General features: G+C 42.1%; 1 protein-coding gene across 6 annotated transcripts in view; it reads right to left on the reverse strand.

Moving 5' to 3' along the window:
• FAM135B (family with sequence similarity 135 member B) overlaps positions 1-23,267 on the reverse strand; it is a 367,515-nt gene that overhangs the window by 89,268 nt on the left and 254,980 nt on the right. For all 6 annotated transcript variants that reach the window (XM_016959901.4, XM_063817398.1, XM_063817401.1 and 3 more), the window contains one exon: positions 22,711-22,837. In XM_016959901.4, coding sequence (XP_016815390.1) covers positions 22,711-22,837 — 127 coding nt within the window. Of the gene's footprint in view, positions 1-22,710; positions 22,838-23,267 lie in introns of those variants that run through there.

A 23,267-nucleotide genomic window follows, 5' to 3' on the forward strand; every position in this document is an offset into this window, starting at 1 on the left:
GTATTCTCTTGATTGGGTCACCTTTCTAGCCAGGAGTCTAGGATAGGCTTGCTGTTTCTTTCTGAGCCCTAGGCAAGTGTAATTCAAATGCCACTCTAATCAGCAGCTGAAGTACCACCCTCTCCTCTGGGGCACCTTGGGAAGGTCCTACGCATCAACTGCTAGTGAGAGGCAAAAAGCATCGTTGTTGAGCCTGGAGCCTCTGAAGCCACACTTCCCAGGTGTGTGTCCTGCACGACTGCTTACCAGCTGGTTCCTTGACCTTTCTGGGCTTCAGTTTCTTCATCTTAAAAATGAGATTATTAATGACCTGCCTTATAGGTGGACACTTCATTTAAATGAGTAAATAAATGCAAAGAGCCTAGAAGCATATCTAACGCATTGTAAGTGCTTGGTAAGTATTGATGAAGAAGAGGGTGAGGGGGATGGTAATGATGCTAGTGGTGGTGATAATAAAATTGAAAACGGCTATCACTTCTATACCACAAGAACTCCCCCCAACTATTTCGAGTCCTGTGTTCATATTGCCAGTGTAAATTTCATCTCATGGTTTATAAGAAAATAGGAAATAGAACAACAACTAACTGCACATATATAAATGTTCAAAAGTCCCATATAAAAAGGAGAGTAAGAAGCGAGGGACCACTGCCTCAGCCAAGAAGGAGAAACAAATGTACTCACCCACGTGAAATAACTAAAATATAGATAAGACAGCTGAGCATGTTTTTCAGGCTTTGGATATCAGGCTGCATAGACTAAAAACGAAGTGAGACCTACTATTGTTTATTCTAATGTACTCCCTGAAGGGAGTTTCTGGGCCATGATGCAGACAGATGAAACCCAGGAAATTTCTAGCTGACTCTTTGTATTAGTCTTTTCTTGCATTGCTAGAAAGAAATGCCTGAGACTGGGTAATTTAGAAAGAAAAGAGGTTGAATTGGCTCATGGTTCTGCAGGCTGTCCAGGAAGCATCCTGGCTTCTGTTTCTGGGGAAGCCTCAGGAAACGTACAATCATGGAAGAAGGAGAAGGAGAAGCAGGCACCTCTTAGATGGCAGGAGTAGGAGCAAGAGAGAGAGCAGGGAAGTGTCACACACTTTCAAACAACCAGATCTCCTGAGAACTCACTCACTATACAGCACCAAGGGGGATGGTGCTAAATCATTCATGAGAACTCTGCCCTCATGATCCAATCACCTCTCAGCAGGCCCCACCTCCAACACTGGGGATTAGAATTCAACATGAGATTTGGTGAGGACACAGATTCAAACCATATTACTCTCAGATTTGAGAAGACAGAATGCAAATTGCAGGGCGTTTAGGTGGGCTAGAGTTCACAGGACAGAGTACTGAATAGGAGAGCCAAGGAAACAATTCCCAGAGCTCATCCAGGACTGAGAATTAACTGATGTAACAGAATGAAAAACCTCATAATTCATGGAATATTGAGGAGAAAACTCAGAAGGAGATTACCTCAGTGATTGGGTAAAATTAGCCTAGAGTAAAAGCTGCTCTGATCCCACCAAACACATCTTAAAAAGCAAGCTTTGGAAAGATCAGATTCCAAGTAACTTAACCACATCCAATTACAAAGCTAAAGAATGCATATGTATATATGAGTGTGCACACACACGCACATGCGCACACACCCACACATATCCAGCACTGAAAAATATAAAACCACAATGCCTATCATTGAATACAAAACTACTAGGCATACAAATATGCAGGGAAACGAAATATATGTAAAGAGAAAAATCAATCAGTAGAAACTAATTCAGAAATGGCAGCAATGATAGAGTTCTCAGCAAGGACAGTTGCAAAGAGAAAGAAGATGATGTAGAGAGTGGGAGGTGGAGATGTGGAAGACAGAAAAGAGGAGATGGAGAGAGAGAGAGAGAGACGGGAAGCCGAGAAAGATGGAGAAACAGAAGGCAACCGAGAGGTAAGGGGATAAACAGAGAAGCCATGTAAGTAAGGAGAGAGATGCCTGGAGAGAAAAGGCAGATACAGGAGGAGGTGCAGGTAGTGGCAGATAAAAGGGGTATAACAGGATGACAGAAAGGGGGTCGAATAGCAATCGCCTGCCCACTGCTTCTTAACTCTTATCACAATTGCAATCATAACTAATTGGTGCAATTATCTATTTATTCTATATATGCCCCCTCCCCAAAGAAAAACTTCCCCACCAAAGCCCTGTCTGTCCATAAAGCCAGGATATCATCTGTTTTATTCACTGCAGTTTTACCAATGATTCACACAGTCCATTGAATATAGCAGGGTGGCCCAAAGTTACTGAATATATTAAAGAAGGGGACAAATATAACTGTTATTTTACTGACCAGGCTGAAGAGGTTCAGTAACTTGCTCAAAGACAAAAGCTAGTAAGTAGAATAGTTATATTTAGATGTGGTGGGGCTGTTTGTTTGTTTGTTTGTAGGATTTTTGTTGTTGGTGTTTTTTTTTTTTTTTTAATTCTGAGCCCAGGATATTCCTTAGAGTCAAAAAAACAAAATGAATTTTTAAAAAAGATTCTGAAAAGCAACCCATGACATGTCTTTAACTGCTCAATGAATAATTATTCTTAAATTATGGATTATATTTTCTCAAGTAGGACAACTGTGAGTACAGACAGTTCAGAGTCTTTACCCTACATTTAGGAGAAAGACACATTGCCTTCTGCAACTGCAGGTAGGGCTGAGACAATGGAATGGACAAGGCTTGGCTGTGTAGGAGGCTACTGTGGGGGACATGAGCCTCCTCCAACCGTGAACTGGGTCCTTTTCATGTTCAGATTCCAAGATTAGGTACACAGGTGTTAGAGGGTGTCTGCGACACTGGTCTTCTGTAGCTTCTCTACTTGTGTCACACAGGAACAGTTAGTTTCTATTTCTGAACCTCCGTTTTCTTGTTCCAAAATGTCAGTGGTGATTTCTCCCTCTAAGGGTTATCACGGGGTTAAACAGGAGAGAACAACAAAATCCATGTGGCAATGACTATTCCACCAGGGCCCATTTATGAGAAGCCTGTTAGTCTGGAAATGTACAGTGAAGAATAAACTACTTCACCCAACACTTGTAGTCCAGGAGCTCTTGACTACAGAGACTGGCAAGAAAATAAGCAGTGACAATGAACTGTAACCGTTGAAATGATAGGAGTGAGCAAAAAGATAATTGGGTCCCAAAGAAGGGCCTCCTAAACCAGCCAGGAGTCAGGCAAGAGGGTGGGAAGTAGATTAGGACTTTGGAGGAATGAATGCTTGTGCAGAGTCCTGTAGGAGCAACAAGAATTCCTAAGATAAAGAGGATCCTGAAGGGTATCCCAGGCATAGGAAGCAGCCTACAAACAAGTGGGAAAGTGAGAAAGATCATGTGTTCTTAAGGATCCTTTGGCACGGTTTGAAGGATAGAGGTGGCCAAGACTCTAAGTTCATTGAGTATTAAACAATGACAGACACATATCTTACTCAGAGCATTGTGCACTAGTATCGCAGAAATGTGTTAAACTCACATGTTCTTCGCAGCGCTATTCACAAGAGCAAAGACATGGAATCAACCTAAGTGCCATCAATGATGGATTAGATAAACAACATGTGGTCCATATACAACGTGGAATACTATGCAGCCATAAAAAACAACAAAATTATTTTCTTTGCAGCAACATGGATGCAGCTGGAGGCCATTATCCTAAGCAAATTAACACAGGAACAGAGAAATGTCACATGTTCTCACTTTTAAGTGGGAGCTAAACATTGGGTACACATGGATATAAAGATGGTAAGAATAGAAACTGGGGATTACTAGAGGACGGGGGTGGGGGACAAGGGTTGAAAAATTAACTGTTGCATACTATGCTCAGTACCTGGGTGACAGGATCAACTGTACCCCAAACCTCAGTATCATGCAATATACCCAGGTAACAAAGCTGCACATGTGCCCCCTGAACCTAAAGTAAAAGTTGAAAAAGATAAAAATAAAAAAGCTAAAGCTAGGGAAATACCACGGTTGAAGAACATTGATAATTGCAGACCAAAGAATTGACAGCACTCTGTAGTTAGCACATTCAGGAAGGCATAGGTGTCCAGCTGAGATGGAACAATGCAGAAAGTCATCCAGCATCAAATACAGAGCAGGACTCTTGCATGCACACATGCACACACACACAGACAACGCAAGAGGGGCTAGACAGAACCAAGACCAAAACATTTTTATTTATTTATTTTTTTGAGACAGAGTCTTGCTCTGTCGCCCAGGCTGGAATGCAGAGGCCCGATCTCGGCTCACTGCAACCTCCGCCTAACATTTTTAAAGATATATGTGACTAAAGGTTCCACATCATTGAGTAACAACTAGCATGGAAGAATAGTACTACATTGTAGCTATACCTAAACAGTTAAAATACAACTATTATCTGGTTGGCATATGTTATGGACTTGATGTTTGTGTCTCCCCAAAGTTCGTATGTTGAAGTCTTATTCGGAGGTAAGGCCTTTGGAAAGTCATTAGAGTTGGATTAGGTCATGAGGATGGGACCCTCATGATGAGGTTAATACCCTGAAGGACATTATTAAATAGGCCAGACACAGAATACACAAATCCTGCACGATCTCAGTTATATGTGGAATCTAAAAAAAGTCAAACTTGTAGAAACAGAAATAGAAAGGTGTTTATTAGAGACTGGCTGGGCAGAGGTGGGGAGAACAGGAAAGGCGGGGATGGAAAAAAAAGGACAAATTGGTTCAAGGATAACAAAGTTTCAGTTAGCCTGAAGGAATAAGTTTTAATGATCTATTGCACTGCATGGTGACCACAGTTAATGATAATGTATATTTCAAAATTGCTACAAAATAGATTTTAAACATTCTTACCACAAAGTAAAGGATAAGTTGGTGAGTGACAGATTAGATAGATATGTTAATTAGCTTGATTTAATCTGTACAAAGTATACATAGATCAAAAGAATTACACTGTATCCTACAAATATATGCAATTATTATTTGTCAATTAAAAAATAAATAGAAAGAAAATTAGATTGAAGAACAACAAAATAGGAATAGATATGGATCTCTCTTTGCTCTCTGCCATGTGAAGGTACAACAAGAAGGTAGCCATCTGCAAGCCAGGAAGAGAGCCCTCACCAGACACTGGGCTTGTAGGTGCCTTGATCTTTGACTTCTCAGTCTCCAGAACTGTGAGAAATAAATGTTTGCTATTTAAGCCAAAAAAAAACCCAAAAAACAAAAAAACAAAAAAAAAAAACAAAAACAAAGAAGAAAAAGAAAAAAAATTTTCAATTCTCAGGTGCTGTGTGTGTGTGTGTGTGTGTTGTGCAGGGGTTGGGCAGAGAATAGACACCTACACTATTGGAGGTCAAATGGTCTTACATCAGAGTCAGACACATAGATTAAGGTCCACATAGTTTAATAAGGCACTGCTCTTAGGAGAAAATGATTGAGGGACCAAGTTAGGTCAGGGCAGAAGCTAAGCAAGGATGTATTTTCTACTAATAATTGGGCTAAACTTGAGACAAGAGGTGGGCAGTCTTCCACACCCAGGTGTCAGGCAGTCATGAGTTGTGAGCAGGGATGGGTGAAGCTCTGAGCTTTCAACACCAACCCTCATAGCAGCTGGCAGGGTGGTGATGCATGGTTCCTGTAAAGGAGATCTGTATACTATGCCCAGAGGAGGGAGGAGTAAATTTCAGTTATATTGAAGGTGTAGGCTCATTCCATAGGGGCCTAGCAGAACCTGGAATTCATGTTTAATTAGAAGAGGAGAGAGTTTATAAGGAAATAGTATTAGAGCCCAGTTTTAGAGGTGGATAACTTATTATTTTTATTATCCTATATAACAAGTCATCAAGAAAAATTAGCAGATAAAGTACCTTGAAGTTCTAAAAAAATACAATTTTCTGGGGACCCACCGTGTGTGTGTGTGTGTGTGTGTGTGTGTGTGTGTGTGCATGTCATTTTTTTTTCATTGATTCTGCAAACAAATATTGAGCATTAGTTTATGTTGAACACTATGGTAGGTCATGGAGACACCGTGATGAACAAGAACATCTTTGAAACCTGCCCTCATAGAACACAGAGTCACTGTTGTAAACTAAGACAAATGCACAAAAGGAAAGGAACAGAATTCTGTTACAATGTATGCTAAAGGAACCTGACAAACCTAGGAGTCAGGAAAAGCTCTCCCAAGGAATTCACGTTTAAACTGATCTGAAGGATGAATAAGGCCAAAGAGTAGGGGTTGTCCAGGAGGTGTGTGCAGCATGTGCAAAGGCCCTGTGGTTGCACAGAGCCTGGCTAACTCAGGGCTTTTTGTGTGTGTTTGTTTTGTTTTTGAGATGGAGGCTCACTCTGTCAGTAGTGGAGGCTGGAGTGCAGTAGTGTGATGTCAGCTCACTGCAACCACCACCTCCTGGGTTCAAGCTATTCTCCCGCCTCAGCCTCTCAAGTAGCCGGGATTACAGGCATGCGCCACCATGCCCAGCTAATTTTTATATTTTTATTAGAGGTGGGGTTTCACCATGTTGGCCAGGCTAGTCTCAAACTCCTAACCTCAAGTGATCTGCCCACCTCAGCCTCCCAAAGTGCTGGGATTACAGGCGTGTGCCACCACACCGAGCTAATTTTTATATTTTTAGTAGAGACGAGGTTTCACCATGTTGGCCAGGCTGGTCTCAAACTCCTGACCTCAAATGATCTGCCTGCTTTGGCCTCCCAACATGCTGGGATTGCAGGCGTGAGCCACCACACCCAGCCCTAACTCAGGGCTTTCTATACAGAGCCTGGCCTCTCCAGAGCATGCTCCATGACAAACTGTCCTGCCTTCAGCAGGAAAGATATGTTCTTTTCCATGTGGCCCCAGCTCCCAAGTTCACAACTGATCAGATCAGGGCAGGCACGTGACCCAAGGGCAGCTAATCCCTAGGATGTCCAGTGACCTTTGACATGGCTGTTGCTAAAACCTCTGCTCAAATATGGATGCTCATCTTTGCCCTAGTCAAACCAATTATCCTCTTTAAAAGTGTTTTCTGGGAAATAATAACAAAGTCAGCTATTTGGGAGTGGTGGAGTGAAATAATTAAATACAAAGTGAATCTGCAAATCAAGGGCAGCCCACGCAGTTGACAATGGCACATTAGTAGGGACATTCATGAATAGGATCCTATCCAGCCCTGCTGGGACCTGCCTTGGATCCAGAATTTTTTACTCCAATTAGCAAAACTCCAGGCATACAACTGCTCCTACGTTTGGCATGCTATGAGAGTCCTGTTACTTGTTTTCTTAAATTTATTATTGATAGCTTTATTGGGGTATAACTGACATACAAAAACTGCACAAGCTTAATGTATACAGTTTGGTGAGTCTGGGCATATGCACATGTTCATGACACCATCACCCCAATCAAGGAAACAGTCACATCCATCACATCTAGATGTTTCCTTGTGCTTTCTGGTGTGTTTTAATTTTGTCTCTCTTTTTTTTTTTTTTTTGGTGGTGGTGGTGGTAGTTGTTTTTTGGTAAGACCACTTAATATGAGGTCTGCTCTCTCAACAAATTTTTAAGTGTACAATACAGTATTGTTAGCTCTAGGCATTATGTTGTACAACAGATTTCTATAACTCATTCATCTTGCATAATTGCAAGGTGAACTGCAATGAAAAAATAACTGCATATTGTCATATGTCTCTGCAGTACATCTTTAATCCTGCTATCAAGGCAACCTAATAGAATATGCAGAAGGTTGTACATTATAGCTTCTACTGCCTTCTTCATACACACAGAAAAGCATCCGTTTCTGAGCCATGCATGTGACTGCATTCTGACCCTGTCTTGGGCACTTTATGTGTGCATTGTCTCTAGCTCAAAGAGGTTAAATGATGAAATCAAGGACTAGCGTGACTAGGACTAAATTTGGACCTATGTGTTTGACTCCCAAGTCTATCCCTTTTGGACCATTCCAAGAGACCTCAGTTGGAGGTAGACTTCAGAATCATCGGGTAATATTTTTTTTTACTGCTATCCAAACTTCACTCTCGCTGGGCTGAATTGGAATCTTTAGGTGTAGGGCTGAGGTTTGCATAATTTAAGAGACTCCCCAGAAGGTTGTGATGTGCACTCCTGGTTAATAACTATTGCATCACCCCCAGCTGCAGGAGCGGGTGTTTTCTGCCTATTCCCTGACACCATATTCAAGGTTGTTTACCACTACTGAGCTGCTAAGAAGTGCAAATTTGTTGCACTTCTGATGTTTATTCCTATGTCAAAGAATACAAGGAGATCTTTGAGGGTGTGGAGCTTGAGAGACATATGTTGGTGGGGAGCGGACCTGTGTTTGACAAGGTAGGTTTCACAGGCTGAGCTGAATGACAGACTCCCCTGAGCCGGCTTACTGGGAGTGTATGTCATATACCCTACAACTTCTGGTTGCTCTTCGGAATTGACTTTTCTTCCTCTTAAACCTCAAGCAGTATCATCAGGCCAGCATGGGACTTAGGAAAAGGAGGAAGACAGGAAGAGGACAGCAAGGCTTGCAAGCGCTGCCTGCAATGCAGCGCAAGGCCCTGATGCCCCCCTGGTTCCCAGGATTCTCTCCAGCCATCCAGCTGCAGCATCTGTTCTTCCTGGGCCAGCTACAATTTCAGACTGAGGACAGAGAAGCAGGGGTATCCAGTAAATAGGTATGAAGTAACCTGTTAGTCTGCTGATTGGGTTCCAAACAGAGCACAGCTGCTTTTGCGTTGACTGCTTTATCCCTCCTGCGAAGCGCCTGTGTTTCCCTATATGAACACTCACACGTGTGTGTGTGTGTGTGCATGTGTACACCACACTCACATGGAAATCGGCAATGCTGTCAGCACAATGCTGTTTGGTCAGTTTCTGGCTGTCTTCATTACTAAGAGCAGTCATTTAAGGAGTTTTATGAGGTTTACACCATTGCATCTTCCCTCCATGCATTGCCCCTGCTGTGTCCTACTCTTTGGCACCTTCTTCATGGGGCCTGCCAGAACCTGAGTCTGAAGGACTCATCTCCAAGTGTGTCTGGGCATGGCATTGGACACCTTCTATGATCTGACCCATCTCCCATTAAAGCTCACAAAGCATACACAGTCTCAAGACTATAATACAGATGTTAATGATGTCTTGCACATCAGACTCCCAGTCTTCAATAAATATGGTCCTTTCATCTAGGGCGCCTTTCCCCAGAGACCCATAGTTATAGTCAGAGTAGGTTAGACAGTGCTGAAGTAACAAACGACCCTAAACTCTCAGTGTGTAACAACACAAAAGCTGAGTTATCACTGTGGAAAAGGCAGCCTTTGTGGGCAGTTTTACAAAAAGCAGGGAGTCAGTGTTTCAGCCCTTCCATTTTGTGATGCTGCCACCTTTAACACACACCTTCTGTATTAGTCTGTTCTCATGCTGCTATAAAGAACTGCCCGAGACTGGGTAATTGAGAAAGGAAAGAGGTTTAATTGACTCCCAGTTTCACATGGCTGGGGAGGCCTCAAGAAACTTACAATCATGGCAAATGGCACCTCTTCTCAGGGCGACAGGAGAGAGAATGAGTGCTGAGAGAATGGGGAAGACCTTATAAAACCATCAGCCCTCGTGAGCACTCACTCACTATCACAAGAACAGCATGGAGGAAGCCACCCTCATGGTTCAATTATCTCCACCTGGACCTGCCGTTGACACTTTGGGATTATTACAATTGAAAGTGAGATTCGGGTGCGGACACACAGCCAAACCATATAACCTTCCAAAGGCACCACAGAAGGAGGTGGAGAGTAGCACATAAAATATTTTTCAGGGATGAGATATGCATCCACTGGCTAGAGTCCAGACACATGACCCCAAACTAACTACAAGAAAGGCTCAGAAATGGGTCTTCAATTGTGCATGTAAAGATGAAATGGGAATACAGCCAATCTCTGCCACCATGGTCATTCTGATCAGCCACAATCTATTTCACTCTTCTTTCCACATCTAGAGTAACCACATTCAAGGGGAGCAGCCCTAGGCTCATGAAGTCCCAGCTCCATACTGAAACTGCAGAATCCCTGAGTGATGGGTGCTGGGTTGGCATTAGGTCTGGAGGTGACTCTTTTACGTCCAACAACCTAAGACCTGGACATATAAATTCACTACCCTTCAGAATGTACAATACTAGAAAAATAAGAGGATAACTGACAAAATCACTCCCATTAGGAGGAATAGAGAAAAGCCTCACTCATAGAAGCCATGGGTCTACAGTAGTTCTCAAATGCTGCTGGGAAGGCAAATTGAAAGCCCTCTACTGCAGCTGGGAATGGACTCATGGTTAGACACAAATTCTGCTGCTGGTTGGAATTCCTTGTTCCATGCCCCTGGACTCACGTAAGCTGTGCCCGCTGAGTCTCCTTCTAGGATACTGTTCACCATTATTCTTATTCTTCTTGGAATGTTCTGAGGTAGACAGTGGGAACATGACACTTTGGGGACTATATGTTTTTTAAAGCCTACCTCTTGCCCTATAGCACCAGAGGCCAAAGGGTTGATAACAGTCTTAAAGAGTCAAATATTCTTGGAGTCCAAGTTGGTAGTTTCTTTGACAATATAATTTTGTTTAAAAAACTGATTAGGCTGTCAATCTATCTGTTTCTGGTATCCTAGTAAACACATTCAAAGTTTTAAAATCTGCTTTGTTGCTTGGCTCTTCATGTGCAGGTTACATGAAGTTACTTTTTCAAGAATTTCTAATTTATTTTATTATTTTATTTTTATTTTGTTTTATATTTGTTTAGTATTTATTTATTTTGAGATGGAGTCTCGCTCTGTCACCCAGGCTGGAGTGTAGTGGTGCAATCTCAGCTCACTGCAACGGGGTTCAAGCAATTCTCCTGCCTCAGCCTCCCAGTGCTGCTGGGACTACAGGTTCATGCCACCACACCCAGCTAACTTTAATATTTTTAGTAGATACAGGGTTTTGTCTTGTTGGCCAGGCTGGTCTCAACCTCCTGAACTCAAGCAATTTGCCTACCTCAACCTCCCAAAGTGCTGGGATTACAGGTGTGAGCCACTGCTCCTGTCCTCAAGACTTTTTTAAATAGCTAATTTGTAAACTCCATGAGAGTAGGGACCAGGCAGACTTGTTCACCACCAACACACTCATCCTCACACCTGAGGGGTTTAACATAACCATTGTCCACATCACATCAGTGCAAAATAAATGGCTTAGACTCAGCTTCACTAACTGCAAAAAAGAGCAAACACTAATATAACTTTTTATTAAGGAGATACCTATTTCTCTGATGACTCCGTGCTAGGTACAGAATGTGACAGATATGGCTTCCAACTTACCAGGAATATGAAAGGAGGTGAGCAGGTGAAAAGTGACTCAAAGTGGACAAAAGACAAGTGTTGGACACAGTCAGATCTGGAGTCACATCCAACCCTGCCAGGAGCTGTCTGATCCTGGCCAATTTGCTTAAGTTATTAGAGCTCTAGTTTCTTCAACTATATAATGTGAGTATATTCAGGAAGGTGTGAGGAGGCATATTAAAAATATCCAGCAGAGAGCCAAACATAAATAAATGCTCACTACATTTACCTAACATACTTATGTTACAAGATCCATGGGTTTGTAATGTCACCATCACGGCATCCCTGGGTGGAAGAATGGGGAAAGGAGAAAAAAGAGGGTGGGGAGAAAGGGATTCTCCAAAGGGGAAATACCTTACCCTTCCTGAGTCCCAGACAAATCTTATAGGTTAAGAAGATTTCATCCTCCCATTAAGAAAAGAAGAAGAAACAAAGGATCTGAATGGTTAAACGGCTCACTCAAGCTCTCACAGTTAATCCACGGGAAAACCCAAGATTAGCCCTACCAGGTTTCCTTACTCCAAGGCCACTATTCTTGCTCTATGCCCTGCTGCTCTGTCACCTTGTACTCACTCAGTATGTATCTACTTCATGTCTGTCATGCACCATGAGCCATGCTGGGCACCAAGGACATAGTGGGGGGAGCCCTGGACTGTCTGGGAAGGAATTCCAGTGCCTCATTGTCACCATGTGACATCTCCATCATGCCCAGAAATACTGGTGTGGAGCATGGCTTCAGAAGGCAGACAATGTGGAACAAGGCAATTTTCAGTAATAAACTAGGGTGGTGTATAATTTAGCAATACTGTAGACCTTTGCATTAAAGAACCATTTTTATTGATTTATATGATTCATGAAAATGAACTGTGGAAATATGTTGGATTCATATGCAGATTGATGTAATGCACCATTTACTCAAAGCCCCCCTTAGTGTGTGTACGGTATGGCAACTTGTATTTATCTTGCAGGATTTTATTAAATCAAGCAATCATTTAAAAGATAAATTTTAAAATTTTGTAATTTTAATGGGGGCAAATGCAAAAGTACTTAACATCTTAATTCTTAAAATAGAAGTTATGAAGTACAGTTTTTTAACTATAAAACTTTTTTCTTTAAATAACTTGTGTTTTTATGTTTTCTTGGTAACTTATTTTTTATTTCATTTTTTAAAAGTCTAGTAAAAACTTTTAATTTGAAATCTATCCTCTTAACAAAATTGTAAGTGTTCAATACAGTATTTTTAAGATAGGCACAATGTTGTACAGAAGATATCTAGAATTTATCCATCCCATATAACTAAAATTTTATACCCATTGAACAGCAATCTCCCACTTTCCCCTTCACCACTGTCAACCACTATTATACTATCTTTTTCTATGAGCTTGGCTATATTAGATACCTCATATGAGTGGAATCCTGTAGTATTTGTTGTTCTGTGACTAGTTGATGTCACTGAGCATAGTCCTAAAATTCATATGGAATTACAAATAATCTCAAATAGCCAAAGCAAACTTGAGAAAGAAGTACAAAGCTGCAGGCATCACACTTCCTGATTTCAAAATATATTGCAGAGCTATAGTAATTAAAACAGTATGGTAACAGCATAAAAGCAGATATATAGACCAACTGAATCAAATTGCAAGCCCATCCAAACTCACCAAATTGTAGACGCTAAATATGTATAGGTTTTATGCCACTCATACCTCAATAAAGTGGTTTTAACATAATAATAGAAAACTAAGAAATGAACCAACTCATATACAACTGATCTTGGATAAGGTGTTAAGAGCACACAATGGGAAAATGGCTGCCTCCGCAACAAATGATGATGGGAAAACTGGATATCCACACATAAAAGAATGATATTGTACCAATATCTTACACCATATACAACAATCAACTCAAATGGATTAAACACTTAAACGTCAGACCCAAAACTGTAAAACTCCTAGAAGAAAACATAAGGGGAATGCTTCATGACATTAATCTTGGCAATGATTTCTTGGATATGACACCAAATGAACAGCAAGGAAAGCAAAAATAGACGAGCAGGGCTACACAAAACTAAAAAGTATCTGCACTGCAAAGGAAACAATCAACAGAGTGAAAATGCAACCTGCAGAATGGAAGAAAAATATTTGCAAACCACATATCTAATAAGGGGTTAATATCCAAAATACATAAGCAACTCCTACAATTCAACAACAACAACAACAACAACAACAACAAATAAATAAATAAATAAATAAATAAATAAATAAACTTGATTTTTAAAATTGGCAAAGGACTTGAATAGTCATTTATCCAAAGAAGACATACAAATGGCAAATGGGCATATGAAGTGATACTCAGCATCACTGATTATTAAGGAAATGCAAATAAAAAACAAAATGAGATATCACTTCACACCTCATTGTCATCATGTGACATCTCTCATCATGCCTAGAAATACTGGTAAGGAGCAAGGCATCAGAAGGCTGATGGCATGGAACAAGGCAATTTTCATTAATAAAAAGGATGGTGTATAAGTAAGCAATACTGCTGACTTTTGCATTAAAAGACTCAAATGAATTAAACTTGTCAACACTTATCTTGTAAAAAAAAGATGTGTTGACAACAGTATAAAAGATAAGTATTGAAAAGAACATGGAGAAATTTGAATCATTGTACAACATCGATAGAAACGTAGAATAGTGCAGCCACTATGAAAAACAATATGGCGGCTTCTCAAAATGCTAAAAATATAATTATTATGTGATCCAGAAATCCCATTTCTGAATATATATCCAAAATATTTGAAATCAGAACCTCCAAGAGAAATCTGCACTCCCTTGATCACTGCAGCATCATTCACAATAGCTAAGATATGGAAACAACCTATATGTCTATCAATGAATGAATGGATGAAGAAAAACATATCTGTATATACACACACACTGGAATATTATTCTGTCTTAATAAAGAATGAAATCCTGCTACATGTAACCACAGGGATGAACTTGAAAAACATTTTTTTCTGGTAACTTTGGTCCTTCTCTAGGTAGTTAACCTTAAAGCATATTATTTAAAAATGTCAAACAGTGGCGCCTCTTGCATTCAGCTACTTCATCAGTGTACAGATGTCCTTGTGGCACACTCTGTGTATAGGCAGACATGCTGCTGCAATGAGTGTTAGTAAAGCCTGGGGCCAGAGAGGACTCAGTTCTAGGTTCACATCTTCAAGCCTTGGGGAAGTCCTCCAGGCTCACTGGGCTCAGTTTTTCTATGTCTATAATCAGGAGACGATAATGAGGGATAATAATAATTGCTCTCAGAGCTGAATTATGACTTTTGTGGGCCCCAGGCACCTTTGCCTTCATAGGCCTCCTTCATCCATAAAACAAGTATTTAAAATTATATTTTTGCACCTGTTTGTATAAAGGTGACTATAATTCAGACTGGACCATATTCCTTATTTTTTTCTGATTTTAAAAGAAATCAAAACTTTCCTTTGGTCCTTAAAAAGTACTGTAGACCCTAGCCACTGTGCCTACTATGTCTGATGGCTACATCTACAGTGGCCACTCATTGTAGATATAAGAAGATGTAAGTCTCTATCTCCTCACCTCACTTATTGACTCAGCACTAACTGACACCCACAATGTGTCAGAAACTAATGGGCACCAAGGGCTCTAGAAATGAAGATGCTACACCAGGCTGGGATGAAGACTTGTCATTTCCATTGCTGCATCACAAACCCCTTGCACAGTGCCTGAGACAGAGTTAATGCTTGATTAATGTTTGATTAGTGAATAAACCAATGGCAGTATCTCTGCTCAAAGAGATGTCCTGTCTAGAGACAACATAATGACATGTTTAATGATAATTATGCATGTCTGTGTCTTACGTATGTGACTCTACATCCTCATGAAAAGAATATGAGGGTGTTCACAATAACAAGCAAGGGCATATTCAAAGCAAGGGCAAAGTGCAAAGAATCCAATAGAAATGGGTATAAGAGAATAAGAAGAAGAGCCTACTTAGAAGAAATAAGATTTCTGCCTGAGAGGCAGCTCTGTGCCTCAGTTTCCCCCTCCCCACCCTGCCCTGCCAGACACACACCTCCCATCAGAGGAGAAGGGGCTGTCATGGCACAAGGCTTGGCATGGTAGGAGCCTTATAAAGCTAAGCACATCCTCTTGTCCAGTGTGAGCATTACCCACTCTGAGGAAGATATTGTTCTACGATTCTCTGCAATTCAACTTAAAGACAGCTTCAGAGTGGCAACCTTGTACGTTTTCTCAATGACATGCATTCCTCTGTCTGGGAAACCATCTTCTAAGTAAAACAAAGGAAGGAGGATTTCACTTTGTTGGCCAGCACACTCATCTCAGAGAAAGGTGCTCCCCACCGCAAGGCCAAACCTATGATCTCCACGGGTGAGGCAAGGAACTGGGAAGCTCAATGTGCAGGCTGGAAACAGGTCTGTTGGGAAAGTCAAATGCCTGACACTCTATCTGTAACTTCCTTTGTTCTTCTGCGTTCAGATGTTCTCAGATTCCAAGGCATCCAACACTCACTTACTCAACAAAGGCTTCGTGGCCATATGTCACGTGCCAGGCATACATAGGTAAATAAAACAGAAACGCACCCTGCTCTGGTGGAGCTTAGAGTCTAGAGTCCCACTTCTGGATATATATCCAAAATATTTGAAATCAGGATTTCCAAGAGAAATTGGCACTCCCACGTTCGTTGGCACATTATCCACAAAAGCCAATATGGAAACCACTTAAATGTCCATCAATGAATAAATGGATAAAGAACACACACACACACACACACACACACATCCCCACGTACACACTAGAATATTATCACGTCCTTCCAAAGAAGGACAAAAGGTATCACAACCTTCTTTGGTTTAACATTCACGTCATGGTTAATGATGGGGATGAGGAGATGGCATCAGGCTCACTGATTTAAAACTCCAGCTTGGTCCCTGCTCAGCTGTGTGGCAGCAGTGACATACTTAAACTCTCCCAGTCTCAATGTCTTCATTTGTAAAAGGAAATATGAAAGGGCCATTCTGTGAATTGAAGAAGTCCATGCACATAAGTGGCTTACCAGCATATTTGATGTAAAGTAGATGTTCAAAAATGTGATTCGAAATGATCAATAACATGCTTTTCACACTATGGTGAAATGTGTAATTTTTAATTATTCCTTTGTTTCATGTACAACATGGTGAATGGATCACAGGATCCATTAAGGGTTGGCACTGAGTTTTATTCATTGTCTTAGTCCCTGCAGCTCACAGATCCTAGCACACAGTAGGAGCTAAATAAATGGCTGATAGATAAATAAATGAGCACATGTACTAAAGCCCCTGCCCAAGGAAATGGAGATCTGAAGACAAAGAAATCTCCGTAAAGTCCGTGTCTTCCCACCAGGCTGCCATTCCTCCGTCGGATGACGGAACAGCCCTCCTTATGTCAGTGAGAAGAAAAGCGGTGTGCAGCCTTCCTCGGGGAAGAACAGGGTGCACCTCACTCTGAGTAACTGGATCCTTGATTTTTTTTTTTTTTTTTTTTTTTTTTTTTTTGTTGGAGACAGAGTTTCACTCTGTCACCCAGGCTGGAGTGCAGTGGTACAATCTCAGCTCACTGCAACCTCTGCCTCCAGGGTTCAAGTGATCCTTCTGCCTCAGCCTCCTGAGTAGCTGGGATTACAGATGCCCGCCAACACATCCAGCTAATTTTTGTATTTTTAGTAGAGACGGGGTTTCTCCATGTTGGCCAGGCTGTTCTTGAACTCCTGACCTTTGGTGATCTGCCCGCCTCGGCCTCCCAAAGTGCTGGGACTACAGGCGTGAGCCACAGTGCCCAGCCTGAATCCTTGATCTTTAATGACAGTCTGTCGGAGCCTGAGTATTCATCAGCTGTGATGGCTATTTATGTCTCAACCTTGCCAGTTCACAAAACCCAGGTATTTGGTCCAACATTACAGATGTTTCTGTGAAGGCATCTTTTACAGGAAATTAATATTTAAATCATTAGACTTTGAGTAAAGCAGATAACCCTCAGTCGCATGGGTGGGCCCTGTTCAGTCAGTTGAAGACCTTTCAGTAGAAAAAGACTGACTTTCCCCAAAGAAAAAGAAATTCTGCCAGCAGACTGCATTCAACTTGGATGGCAACTCTTCCCTGGGTCTCCAGCCTGCCAGCCTACCCTGTAGACTTTAGACTTGCCAGCCTCCACAAGTGCATGTCCCAATTTCTTAAAATCTAAAATATACACACACATACACATTCACACACAGACACATATACAACTTATTGGTTCTGTTACTCGGAAGAAACTAATACATCGAGCATGTGCCAGCTGCCCCCAACTGGACCAGGCAATGTCAGGGATATCACAGCAAAAGCAGCACACAAAAGGCTAAAGGAGGCCTCTGGGATGATCATATCCAATTATCTCTCTATACCTTGAGAAACTGAGACCCAGAAAGGGTAGGTGCCTGGCCCAAGGTCACACAGCAGGTTGGCACTGAGGAAAACCACGTGGCAGACTCTTCACTCAATGTCTCACCACAAGGCTGCATTGAAGCTCTTGGAGTAACATTTGATTTAATTATGTGGATAAATGACAGAAAAAAATAATATCAGCAGGAGGTTTTTACTGGGCATGTTTGTGTCAGGCTGTATGCTCAAGGCCTTTATAAGCTTATTTCATTTAATCCTCTCAGCAACCCTGTGAGCCAGGCATTAGTATATCCTTTGACTGATAAGAGTCAAAGAGGGTAAATAATTCCCTTAGTGTGAAGCTGCTGGTTTCAGATGCAGAGGGAACATAAGCGCTTGCTCCACCAACTCTAAATGTGGAATGTCTAGATGTCAAAGGTGCTGCAGGAAAGAAAAGAGGCCACGAGGGGAGAGGGGACAGGGCTAATGAGAAAAAGACATGGCCTGTCTCAGCAACCCTTACCTCCCTGTGATTTTTTACGCCAATCAGCTTGTTTTGCTATGAAACTCCAGTTTTGCAAATGTCTCTGCAAGGAAAGGCTTATTTTGAAGGGAACACCTGTTCTCTAATCCTTCCAGCTGATGCTACAATCTGTGCGGATTCCAATGTTATTTGTTAATGCGCTGGGCTTCTCAGGGATTTGGATACAAAGCTCCCAGGGGAGGTGGAGGGAGTGGATTTTATTCTTTGCTTGGCAGCACTTGTCTGGTGGGAAGGCACAGGGTGGGTGCACAGCACTGAATCTGCATAATTGGATGGGACCCAAATGGAAAATGCACAGGAAAAGAATCAAGTCCTGAAAATAACCCATTGAGCTAAACTCCATGAGCAAGTTCAAAGCTAAGCACTCACAAATAAACCATTTTATTTGAGTCTGGTCAAAGACAGGGATGTCTGCTTTGACACACATCCCCAAAAATAGCCAAGAAGAGAAATAAAAAGAAAATGCTATACTGTATCATGGGCCTAAGTCTATTTCTGTGATGTTTTTATACATATTAACTTCTGAAATCCTCCCTAGAAGGTAGATGTGATCCCATTTCACAGTTAAGAAAACTAAGTTTCCCAGTCCCACCAACAGTGTAAAAGTGTTCCTATTTCTCCACCTCCTCTCCAGCACCTGTTGTTTCCTGACTTTTTAATGATCACCATTCTAACTGGTGTGAGATGGTATTTCATTGTGGTTTTGATTTGCATTTCTCTGATGGCCAGTGATGATGAGCATTTTTTCATGTGTCTATTGGCTGCATAAATGTCTTCTTTTGAGAAGTGTCTGTTCATATCCTTCACCCAATTGTTGATGGGATTGTTTTTTTCTTGTAAATTTGTTTGAGTTCTTTGTAGATTCTGGATTTTAGCCCTTTGTCAGATGAGCAGATTGCAAAATTTTTCTCCCATTCTGTAGGTTGCCTGTTCACTCTGATGGTAGTTTCTTTTGCTGTGCAGAAGCTCTTTAGTTTAACTAGTTCAACATTTGTGGAAGACAGTGTGGCAATTCCTCAAGGATCTAGAACTAGAAATACCATTTGACCCAGCCATCCCATTACTGGGTACATACCCAAAGGATTATAAATCATGCTGCTATAAAGACACATGCACATGTATGTTCACTGTGGCACTATTCACAACAGCAAAGACTTGGAACCAACCCAAATGTCCATCAATGATAGACTGGATTAAGAAAATGTGGAACATATATACCATGGAATACTATGCAGCCATAAAAAAGGATGAGTTCCTGTCCTTTGTAGGGACATGGATGAAGCTGGAAACCATCATTCTTAGCAAACTATTGCAAGGACAAAAAACCAAACACCACATGTTCTCACTCATAGGTAGGAATTGAACAATGAGAACACTTGGACACAGGAAGGGGAACATCACACACCGGGGCCTGTCATGGGGTGGGGGAGGGGTGAGGGATAGCATTAAGAGATATACCTAATGTAAATGACGAATTAATGGGTGTAGCACACCAACATGGCACATGTATACCTATGTAACAAACGTGCACATTGTGCACATGTACCCTAGAACTTAAAGTATAAAAAGAAAAGAAAAGAAAACTAAGTTTCCTCAAGAGTGAATGAGTTCCCCCAAGCCACATAGCATTTATCATAGGAGGCATTTGTAACCAGAGTCTGCTTTCTACCACATTGTAACAGTCTCAGAGATAGAAATTTGGCTGGGCCATGCTCAGATATGTCATCTGTAACAGAGTCTGGTGGACTGAAATGGTCTATCATGTGTGCCATTCCATCCCACTCCATACCAGGTCTAACGTTCTCAGCTGGGCACACACACATCAGCAGAGATGCCCCTCACTCCACAGCTGCCTCCCATTTGGTTACTGGCTCCTGCCGTGTGAAGCAATGAATAGTCTGTGTGGCCTCCGTGTCTTGCTGCTCAGCTTCCTACATGAATATGATTCACACATTTGTATCATTCATTCCCCACACTTTTATTGAGCACTGAGTATGGCAGGCATGGTGCTGGCCCAAGGGATGGGGAGCTGAATGAGTTGGTTTCTATTCCCAGCCACTCAGAGCCCAGTGGAGGAAGGACAGAAATGCCTAGAGAATTGAAGAGAAAGTATTTCTTTTTAAGAAATCAGAGAGTACTTTCATATTAGTGGTGGCACCTGACAAAGTCTTGGAGGGTGTACAGGGAGTTGCACATCAGAGTCCCTCAGGACAGAAACCTTCTCATAATCATCTTCACAACCTCCTGTGGCAGCCTCAGCAAAGGCCCTTGGCTTGGGAGATGAGTGTTAAAATGTTTTGAATTGATCTGTGACCACTGACATTCCCTAACGCCCCAGGCCACATTCCCTGGAAAACAGAGTTTGAGTGGAAGATTTTCAGGCAGTAGGTTCTGATGTTCTGAGGGCCAGCACCGGCTCTGAGACTCTTCAGTCTCTACACGGGGTCTACTGAAACTCTAGGTGCCAGTCCATGTAGGGGCTGAAGGAAGGAAGACTGGACAGAGGGAGAAGCTGAACTGTGATGTAGCCACAGCAAAGGCTTCAGCCGACCACAGGGAGCTTTGCCTCAGTGATGGTCCTGTAGCAAAGGACCCACAGCAGGGACAGTCCAATGACATGCTACAGGGCTCACTGCTTTCCACTCGCTTTCTTACTCATTCAGTTCCTATCTGCTGGGCCCTGCGTCAGTGCTAAGGACGTCAGGTTCTGAGAAGCTCAGTGGTTGACTGAAGTTCTGCATCTACAAGTCACTGGAGTCTACCCTGGAACTGGTCTTATTTGGTTCTAAAATCTGCTCCTTCCATGGCACAGAACCCCATTCTGGCTTCAGGTCCCCTCAGCAGGTTCTTGACAACTCTTTTCTTTGCTTCTCAGGACCATAAAATCATGTGACACAGCAGCTTGGACAAGATGAAGACATGAGTTGGGCAGCTTTTGCCACCAGACCTCCTGGCTGGGTCTCAGAGCTAGCAAAGATGACATCACAGGAGAGCCAGCTGAGTGCATTACCTAATATTCTGAACAGTCTGTGCACAGAGCCTGACTGTATAGGAGGATAGAGCACCTCTTTTGGGGGGCTGACTGGGCATGGACAGTTTATCACACTTATAATGTGGGCTACTCAGAAATTAGTAGTGATAGTTACTATTAATGTGACAGTTACTTTTACGTGTCAACTTACTTGGGCCACAAGGTGCCCAGATGTTTGGTTGAACATTATTCTAGGTAAGCCTGTGAGGGTATGTCTGGATGAACTGGTCAATTGAATAAAGCAGATAGCCCTCTCCAACATGAATAGGCCTTATCCAATCCATTGAGGGCCTGAATAGGACAAAAAGACTGAGTGAGAGAAAACTGTCTCTCTTATTTATTGTCTTTGATCTGGGACATCAGTTTTCTCCTGCCTTTGGACTTAGCCTTGCAAGGGGCCTTATAACACTAGCTTTCCTGGTTCTGAGGCCTTTAGCCTTGGACTGGAATGATACCATCTGCACTCTTGGGTCTCCAGCTTGCTGACTGAAGATTTGGGGGCTTCTCAGCCTTCAAAATCATGTGAGTCAATTACTTATGATAAATCTCTTTGTGTGTGTGTGTGTGTGTGTGTGTGTGTGTGTGTGTGTGTGTGTGTGTTCTATTGGCTGTATTGGTCCTGTTTCTCTGGAGAACCCTGAATAATACAGGCTGTTTATTTACGAGTAGGCCACTAATAAAAACATAGCACATACTGGCTTGTGAGAAATATGAGCAGAATCATACCCTGTGTGGTTAAAGCCCTGCACATCACAGAAGAGTAGGGGATGTTTCCAAGGATAAAAGAACAAGGGGAAGGACAGGATATGCATATTTAGTCAGCAGCTAGTGAGTATTGGATACCGGGCTAGGAACTTTACATTTATTACAACATTTGGGTACATATAACACTCCATGAGATTATTAGCTACTGGGGAGCCCACTCTACAGGTGGGAAAACTGATGTTCAGAGAGTGCACAAATGAAAGTGGGAGCCAGGTTTTGAAACCAGACATGGCTTTCAATGTTATCACATAGTCTGAGTGGCCCCCTCACAGGACAGCCTCCTGACCTACAGAGAACCATATTCTTCCAAGAGACCACATATAAGAAGTATCATATGAAGACCATATTCCCTGTATCTATCCCAGGGCTTGGCCTTAGAAATATGTCTGATAGAGCTTGTAGTGATAAAAACAAGGGGTGGGAAGATGGTGAAAGGAAGGGTCAAATTAGCAAAAATCTCTGAAGGGGATGTTTCAAAGAAGCATGAATCTCATAGAACATACACTTTGTAAAGTAAAGTTTGAAAGTTTTGAAGCAACTGCCCCACACAGGCCTTACCTCTGAGGAAGTCGGCTTGCAGTACCCAGCTCCAAAGACCAAGTTTTCCAGAGAAATGATAGACTGTTCTTGTCCGGTGTCCGGGCCACCTTTACCAAGCCAGGAGCCTCTTCCTGGACGAGTAAAACTAAACAAAAGATAATTGAAAGGGTGAAAAAGGAGGTAAAGAAAGCGATGGTGCCATTAACTCAGCCCCTTTGAGGAGTGTCCCTGTGAAGCATTTGGGATAAGTCATTTAGGAGTAGTTCACGCCCTAGGGAGTGTTTGCATGTGACATTTGTGGATATTTTGATGATAAAGAGGGTACAACTGGCACGTAAGCTTGAAAGTCAATGATGATACGCATCCTACAATGTGTGCATGTAAATGCCCACCCTAAATGCCAACAACATACCTGTAAGAAACACTGAAGCAGAGCTCCAAGCTTATATCACTAGAGGGGAAGGTGGCATGGGCTCCGAAAGTTTCAGGGGCAACTCTGACCAGACAAGGTCTGAGTCCTGTCTCTGCTCCTTCCACCAACTCCTCCCTCCCTGGACCTCTTTTCTTCTGTGGAA

The sequence above is a fragment of the Pan troglodytes genome, chromosome 7 (assembly GCF_028858775.2).
Source record: "Pan troglodytes isolate AG18354 chromosome 7, NHGRI_mPanTro3-v2.0_pri, whole genome shotgun sequence".
NCBI classification, from domain to species: Eukaryota; Metazoa; Chordata; class Mammalia; order Primates; family Hominidae; genus Pan; species Pan troglodytes.